The sequence below is a fragment of the Ursus arctos genome, unplaced genomic scaffold (assembly GCF_023065955.2).
Source record: "Ursus arctos isolate Adak ecotype North America unplaced genomic scaffold, UrsArc2.0 scaffold_8, whole genome shotgun sequence".
NCBI lineage: Eukaryota > Metazoa > Chordata > Mammalia > Carnivora > Ursidae > Ursus > Ursus arctos.
The window spans coordinates 67,223,853-67,232,453 of record NW_026623100.1 but is presented as its reverse complement, the minus strand read 5'-3'; the positions used below and the strand labels follow the sequence as shown (position 1 = coordinate 67,232,453).

The 8,601-nt window shown below is 40.1% G+C and overlaps 1 protein-coding gene across 8 annotated transcripts in view; it reads left to right on the top strand.

Moving 5' to 3' along the window:
• The first annotated feature begins 301 nt into the window (after window positions 1-301).
• Window positions 302-8,601, top strand: part of LOC113270466 (protein FAM228B-like) — a 46,592-nt gene continuing 38,292 nt past the window's right edge. For 5 of the 8 annotated variants that reach the window (XR_008958311.1, XM_048222846.2, XM_057309348.1 and 2 more), the window contains exons 1-5: window positions 302-650; window positions 1,303-1,433; window positions 4,573-4,641; window positions 6,533-6,724; window positions 7,345-7,425. Coding sequence is in view for 7 of the 8 variants with exons in the window: in XM_048222846.2 (XP_048078803.1) it covers window positions 1,335-1,433; window positions 4,573-4,641; window positions 6,533-6,724; window positions 7,345-7,425 (441 nt within the window). In the remaining variant the exon portion in view is untranslated. The remainder of the gene's footprint in view (window positions 651-1,302; window positions 1,434-4,572; window positions 4,642-6,532; window positions 6,725-7,344; window positions 7,426-8,601) is intronic. The other 3 variants (XM_026519839.4, XM_026519848.4, XM_026519830.4) reach the window with 1 other exon arrangement.

Below are 8,601 nucleotides of genomic sequence, written 5' to 3'. Positions count from 1 at the left end.
GGTTTAGCCCACGGGGAGGAGGGTTCCCTGAAGAGGGACTGGAGGCGGGGGGGCGGGGGGTTAACGTCCAGTCGTGTTGGCTGGGAAGACGCACAGAGGGTTTGGGGAGGGCGATGGCCCAGGCTGGAGCAGAAGGCACGGGACACTCGCGGAAGGACAGCGGCGGCGCTGAACCAAGGGCCGGGCACCAGGGTAACCTCCCGTCAACGGCGGGGAAGGCGGGGCGGCAAGGCGACGTGCCTAGCTATTGGCTACAACATCTGCTCGTCACCGAGAAGAGCTTCGGTTTGGTTTGCTAACCACGACCCGCCCAGCGACGCCCGCACTTCAGGCCCCTAGGTTACTTCTCCACCGGGTTGGCCTCGGACGTGCAGTTGCGCGGGGCTCAGGGACGCAGCGGCGGCTGGCAGAATTCTGACTCGTTGTCGTCTGTCGCAGCGCTGGGGCTGCGGGGGGGCTGCGTCAAGGAGGCACTGGACTCGAACATTCTGTCATTCCGAGGCGACGGGGCCGAGCTAACGGGGCCGCAGGCCCCGAGGGGCACACTCTCCCGTCGCAGCCGACCACCGCGGGACCGTGGGCCTTGGGGTCGGGCCCCTCGCGTGCTGCAGGGAGCCCAAGGCCCAGCCAGTCTTGGGAAGGAAGCTGAGGTACCCGTGGCGGTCTGCAACTTCCCTGCCAGGCCGGGCGGAGCACGCACTAATCTTGTTGACGGGATGGAAGGGAAGGGACGGGGTGGTGGGTGCTGTAGGTCTACAACAGGCGCAAGCCCTAATGACAGCTTCCCCCTCAGATAACGGTGTGTGTGTGTGTGTGTGTTTGGGGTGGGTGCTTTGGGCGTCCTAGAGCTTGAGGACACAAATTTTTGTGAAACACCCTCCCTCTCTAAGCAGCCCTCCCCCTCTCTACTAAGCCCCTGTGTGGGCTTCAGTAGTCAGAAAGTTGCAGCTCTCCGGGTTCGCGGCCCTGAGTCAGAACACTGCTGCAGTGCGACCCCTAGAGGCCTGGCTGGTGATTGCTACGCCGCCTCGAGCGGGCCGTATTGTAGAAGGACGTGGGAAGCCTGGAATTCCGGGGGGTAGCTGGGGTCAGTCCAGAGAGAACCTCCCCGGCTTAAAACAGGCGGGTTCTGAAGACCTCATCAGAAACTATGGTGAAGGCCTCTTGTTAGGGAAAGTGTGGGTGCCTACTAATTCAGAATACGTTCCACACCCGTTTGTGGTTCAAGGATTGTTAATTAAACAGAAGAGAAAGTAGGATTGTGAGTTCTCATTACTGAATAAGCTAATTTTTTTTTTTAAGTTTTTCTAGGAGCTCTGTTTTTTGTGATCACAATGAGAAATTTAGACAGTGATGATCTGATAAGTGACAAGCTTCACAAGCCCACGAGCTCGAAAGAATGGTTGAAACCTCAGCGACTTTCTTTTATGGAGGTAACAGTAGTATGGCATTTTGAAGTTTGTATTTGGGTAGTTGCATTGAGAAGTGGCTTGTGCTTAATATTTTTTCTATGTTTTCTATTTCATTTCTGCCCTTTGTAATTCCATTCGTTCTAACTTTGTGTTTGCTATTCATTTTCTAGCTTTTTAACGTGGAATCATAGGCAATTGATTACATTTCCTATATAACAAAGTTATAAAGTTTCTCCTGAAGCACTTTTAACTCTTGCTGTATTTTTAGAAACTATTGTAATTTTTTTTCTAAACAGCTTTATTAAGGTATAACTGGTAACGCAGTAAACTGCATATATTTGAAGTGTACAGTTTGATAAATTTTGATGTATGTATGCACACATGAAACCATCACCACAATCAAGAGAGTGAATATTCAGTATTCCCAAAGTTTCCTTCCTGTGTCCCTTTTGTCATCCTTCCCTCCTTGCCTACCCTCAAGGCAATCACTGATTTTTTTTTCTGTCACTACACTATTTAGCATTTTAAAAATTTTATGCAAATGTAATCTTAACATGTATTCCTTTTGTCTGGCTTCTTTCACTCACCATAATTATTTTGCAATTCATCCACGTAGCATGTATCAGTACTTCATTCCTTTTTTTTTTTTTTTTTTTGCCGAGTGCTATACCCTAGTTTGTCCATCCTGCTGATGGAAATTTGGGTCATTTGCATTTTTTGGCTATTACAAATAAAGCTGTAAGGAACACTGATGTATATGTCTTTACATGGACATACGCTTTCGTTTCTCTTGGGTATCTAGTTGTGGAATGACTGGGTCATATAGTAAGTGAATTTAACTTCTTTATGAAACTGCCAAACTGTTTTCCAAAGAAGTTTGCCTTGTACATACATAGTTCAAGGATCCGCCAGAGATTCGGTCAGTTAATTTGTAAAATTGGTGGCATCTCCTCTATGGCTTTCTCATTTCAGGTATTTCTCTTTTGACTTTCCAGCTCCTATGGTTGTCCTGAACCCTGTCTTCTAATTTTTTTTCTTTTTTTTTTTTTAAGTTTATTTATTTTTTGTAATCTCTACACCCAACATGGGGCTCAAACTCACAACCCTGAGATCAAGAGTTGCATGCTCTTCTGACTGACCAGCCAGGTGCCCCTGTCTTCTAATTCTTGAATTCTGTAAAACTTCATGTTTCTGAGTTTGAGCCTTTACCTTTAGCTCTGATGGAGGCCTGCACTAAGACAGAAGTCCGTAAAAACTGAAAACTCACACCAATGTTATTCTCTTTTTCCAAGCGTTGACTACGTTCTTGTTTTTCTCTGCTTTTGGTCAGTCTCCAGTGTCTTCAGATTGTTGTTTTTTATATTTTTGTCTAGAATGTTAATTCAGTACCCATCTTGGTTTTGAGAACAACAGATTTGCCAGGAATAGCAACTCTGTGAGACAGAAAGAACAAAGAAAATGAATCTGGAGTTAGGTATATTTGAGTTTGTTTTGTTTTTAATTTTTTTAATTTTTTTTTTTTTAAGATTTTATTCATTTATTTGACAGAGAGAGCACAAGCAGGGGGAATGGCAGGCAGAGGGAGAGGGAGAAGCAGGCTCCCCGCAGAACAGAGGGAGCCCCATATGGGACTCTATCCGAAGACCCCGGGATCGTGACCTGAGCTGGAGGCAGTTGCTCAACCAACTGAGCCACCCAGGTGCCCCTATATTTGAGTTTAAATTCTGACTCAGTGCGGGATTTTCTAGGCTTCTGGTTGTTGCTTAACTCCCGTGACTCTTATATTTCCTTGGGTATTAACCATCCTTGGGAAGGTTAGTTCTTGGATTTTGAGATTTTACTCATCTGTTCTGAAAACTGGTGGAACTGAAGCCAACTACTTCCAATGATTGTTAATTTGAGAATATTTTGTTTTTGTGCAATTGTGAGAAGATTTCAAAGGCTCATCCCAAATGTCCCTCACTTAGGGAAGTTAAAAAAATTTAATCGTATTTCCATTGTGGTAAAATATACATAGCATCAAAGTTTGCTATTTTTGACTATTTTTAAGTGTACAATTTAGTGACAGGTTTACAAGCTCTTGTATTTTCTGGTGGGTATTTATGCAAGATTTGTTATACAAGTGGAAAAAATTAATGTTATGAACTATTTCCTGAAGATTATGTGCTTTAAAATCTGAAAATGTGGGGTGCCTGGGTGGCTCAGTTGGTTAAGTGTCTGACTCTTGATTTCAGCTCAGGTTGTGATCACAGGGTTGCGAGAGAGTCCTGCTTTGGACTTCGCGCCCAGCAGGGAGTCCGCTTGGGATTCCTCCCCTCCCCAACCCCTCCCCACCATACTTGTGTGTGCTCTCTTGCAAATAAATCTTTAAAAAGATTTGAAAATGTGACTTGTATATAAATTTATTATTTGAAGCTATAATGACTAAATGAGTTAAAGTAGAATTCACTAATGACTGAATGAATTCAAATAGAGGCCTGATTCTATTTTATTTAACTCATAAAGGTAAAAGCATTTTATAAAACGTGAAAAAAAGATGGGTTCTATTTACCATGCGACTCTGGGAAAGTCGTTTGACCATGCTGAGACTCAAAATGTCTGTGATCTGAGTTATTTTTTGCCCTTGAATGAGCTATAGTAAATGGCAGAAAAATTCAAATACCCTTTAAGAAGTACTTGATGAGGGTTCCTGGCTCGGTAGGGAGTCTGCTTCTCCCTCTGACCCTCCTCGCTCTTGTGCTTTCTCTCTCCCCACTCTCTTTCTCTCACACATAAGTAAATAAAAAATCTTACCAAAAAAAAGTAGTTGATGATATGATTTGAAGTAGAAAAATTGTATTTACAGAGAACTTTCTAGGGATATGTCTGTCACATAAAAGCAAGTCCAGACAGTATTAATAATCTGATTTTTAAAATTTTTTGGTTTTTGGTTTTAGAGAGAATGGGGGCGGGGAGGGGCAGAGGGAGATGGAGAGAGAAACTGAAGTTGGCTTTGTGCGGAGTACAGAGCCTGACACGGGGCTTGATCTCAGGACCCTGAGATTGTGACCTGAGCCAAAACTGAGTTGGATGCTTAACTGACTGCACCACCTAGGTGCCCCAATAATTTGATTTTTTTTTTTTAAGATTTGATTTTCAAAATTTCATTTTGTCATTTTAGGCATTAGCTAAAGAAGATATTGATGCAGCTATTCAATCAATATTATATAGAGAAAGTTATGTAATTAAGGTAAGAATTGACTACAGACTGTGTTACAATTACAAATTAAATTTTATTTGTCCATTTTAGGTGTAGTGCATCATCACTATACAAACGCTCATTAGCCCCTAGGATTAACCTTAAGAGATCTCTGAGATTGTTTTAATTGACTTATTCTCTTTTTATACTTTGTGGGGATTCTTTCACAGATACCTTTATGTAAGAGCTTTCCCCCAATCCGTTCTTTCATCTAGTGGGGCTTCTGTGGCGTCAGTGTGTATTCTTAAGAGTTTTAAGAGCTGTTACTGGACCACACTGACCAATTACTACACAGGTATGCATAGGTAAGAGGAAGGCTTTAACTGTAACAGGATAGGCTTAATTATAAAACAAGATGAATGTCCATGTAAACACTGGAGTGGGTAACCTGTAAAGAAAAATTTTCTTTAGAGTTGTTTACAAAGGAAAGGAGCTATTCATTTAGAATGGTTGAAGAGTGCTATGACCTGAAGCTAGGGAGGGATAGAGCCCAGAGAAGCTCTCAGGGTTCTTGGTTTTTAGTAATTAATTAATTTATTTATTTATTCATTTTGAGTTTCATGTTGTTGATTGTAGTAATCACATAATTTCATTTGCTAGATGAAAGGTGGATACGTCTTGGATAAGAAGTTTTAGTTCATAGTCTACGTCAGTCATTTTCTTTACCAGCTGTTTGCCATTTCATCCAGGTTGTATTATACTTCTGCCTCTTCACTCTTGTCTTTTTTTTTTCCCTCCATAGAATATACTTCTTCCACATTCTCTCATTCCTTCTCTTCCTAGATCATTCTTCATCCTTTAAGGCCCATCCCAAGTGTCTCCCACTGTAGGAATTAAAAAGAAAAATTTAGTCATTTTTTCCCATTGTGGTAAAATATGTATATTATAACTTCGCTATTTTTAACCATTTTTAAATGTACAGTTCAGTGACATTACTTACATTCACATGTTGTACAACCATCATCACTATTTCCAAAAGATGGATGTTGTGAAATCATCACCATTATCTATTTCTTTTTTTTTTTTTTTTTTAATTTTATTTATTTATCTGACAGAGATAGAGACAGCCAGCGAGAGAGGGAACAGAAGCAGGGGGAGTGGGAGAGGAAGAAGCAGGCTCATAGCGGAAGAGCCTGATGTGGGGCTCGATCCCATAACGCCGGGATCATGCCCTGAGCCAAAGGCAGACGCTTAACCGCTGTGCCACCCAGGCGCCCCACCATTATCTATTTCTATTTCTAAAACTTTCATCACCCCAGCCAAAACTTTATACACATTAAGTAATGACTTCCCATTACTTAAAGGACCCCAGAGTTCCCTCTAGTAACCTCTAATTTATTTTCTGTCTCTGAATATTCGCTTATTCTAGATAATTTCGTATAAGTGGGATCCTACAATACTTGTTCTTTTGTGTCTGGCTTATTTCACTTAGCATATTGTCTTCAAGATTCATCCATTTTGAAGCATGTGTCAGAACTTCATTCCATTTTATGGCTGTCTAATATTCCATTTTGTGTATATACCACATTTTATTTATACATTCATCTGTCAATGGACAGTTGGGTTTTCACTTTTTGGTTATTGTGAATAATGGTTCTATGAACATTGATGTGCAAGTATCTGAGTGTCTGTTTCTAGGGTGTGTGTGTGTGTGTATTTTGCTATATTGTCCCTCTCTTGTATATTTGTTTTGTAGTCTGTCTCTCCAGGGAGAGCAGGCATGTTGTCTGATTTATCTGCATATTATTCACTAATTCCAGTATAGTGTGTGTCACCCAGTAGAAGCCAAATAAATGATTGAATTAATGAATGACTCTGTGGATTATTCTTAGGACTGTAAATGAGCTTTAAGGTAATTGCCTTTTCCATCATTGTTTATTAGGAGCTAGATAAGTATTTACAACATCATGACTTCTTAAAGGCAAGAAGAAAAGAGATGTTACATAAAAGATGGGCTGACCATGTGGCACATCCTCTCCAGAAGAAAATTATAGAAAAAGTTTGTTCATATAAGAAGATTAAAAAAAGGAGACAAGAAGAATTAGATGGTTTTTTAAAACATGTAAATAAAAAGGTACCAAGAGGTCATTTGATACTTTCTTCAGTTGGTTTAAAACTATGATTATCTTTATAATCATCCAAACAGCCTGCCCTTCTAACTCTGTATATGTATAATCTCTACTCTGTTATAGCATGTACTGTTCTTAAATCCAGGGCACATGGAAAGGATGGAGGGAAGAGGGTTAGGTCTGGATTTAAATGTGTACATCACAATCAGTTTTCTTTGCTTTTTAAATGTAATTATTAATTTTATATACCAATTAAATTTGGACTCTACAGGATATCTATATATAGTTTTCTAGAACTCAGTTATTTACAAAGCTGTAAAATATTTTGGCATTTCTAAGAGATCTGAGATATTTGGCTAGTAAGCATTTAAAAACAAATTCCCAAATCTGTTAGTTTTCCAACATTCATTATTCTTGTAAATTTTAAGTAGATTCCTTCAGTCACTGTAATAGTTATTACTTGGCTACATTCAGTTTAATTTCAAATTTGGTCTTCTCTTCCCCTTTGCATTTGTCATTGATGCTGTTTTGAAGCAGAAGATGAACTATGTGACTCTTGAGTCCTGTTATGCTCAAAATCAATTGTGTACCTCTTGTTATCTGTAGTTTTATTTCCTTCCTATAGGGAAATGCATTTATAGAACATTATGATCCAAAAGAGTATGATCCTTTTTATATGAGCAAAGAGGACCCGAATTTTCTGAAGGTAGGATAGATTTCTTATTTTTGGTTTTATGTGGTTGGTTATTCTGAGTAGCCCTAACATATAGGTAGTTCTTTAGTGATTCCCTAAGAACTCAGTAACAATAGTTTCCCATCTCCATATCTCAGAAAGGAATAAAAAAGCCAAAGTCCAAAGTAAATTAAACCTCTATAAAATTTGAAAATACTGTATAATAATTGGGTAATAGGTGATATTTAAGAATTTCATAGACTTTTAAAATTTTGTTACAAATGTAATACATTTTTCATGATACATGAAAAAAACTTTTTGGAGAGAGAGAATCTTAATCAGGTTCCATGCCCAGCATGGAGCCCAACCTAGGGCTCAATCTCCCAACCCTGATATCATGACCTGAGCTGAAGTCAAGAGTTAGATGCTTAACCGACTAAACCACCCAGGTGCCCCCCCAAAAATCTATTTTTAAATAAAGAATTAAAAAACCACTCACAGGGGCGTCTGGGTGGCTCAGTTGGTTAAGCGTCTGCCTTGGGCTCAGGTCATGATCTCAGGGTCCTGGGATGGAGCCCTGTGTGGGGCTCCCTGCTCAGTGGGGAGTCTGCTTCTCCCTCTCCCACTGCCTCCTTCCCCCTGCTCATGCTCTCTGTCTCTCTCTCAAATACATAAGTAAAATCTTAAAACAAAACAACCTCACAATTTCATTACACAGAATGAACTTATTAACATTTTTCTGTATATCCTTGGGGATAGCCAAGACTACTTTCTTTATATAGATGTATATACACGTTTTTATTTTCCAAATTGGTGTAACACACATTATGTTTTATAATTTGCATTTTTTCCTCAATAGTTCTATGATTTGCTTCTTTCTTTGTCAATAAATGTAAATACATAATTTTAAACACTGCATAGTATTCTATTAATAACAGCTGGGGTGCCTGGGTGGCTCAGTTGGTTAGGCCTCTGACTTTTGATTTCTGCTCAGGTCATGATCTCAGGGTCCTAAGATTGAGCCCCGATTTGGGCTACGCACTCAGTGGGGAGTCTGCTTGAGATTCTCTCTCTCCCTCTCCCTCCGTCCCTCTCCCCACTCTCTCCCTTTCTCCCTCTTTATCTATCTCTCTCAAATAATCTCAAAAAAAAAAAAAAGATAACTTGCACTGAGGCTTAACCAAATGTTAGGACTTTTATTTATTTATT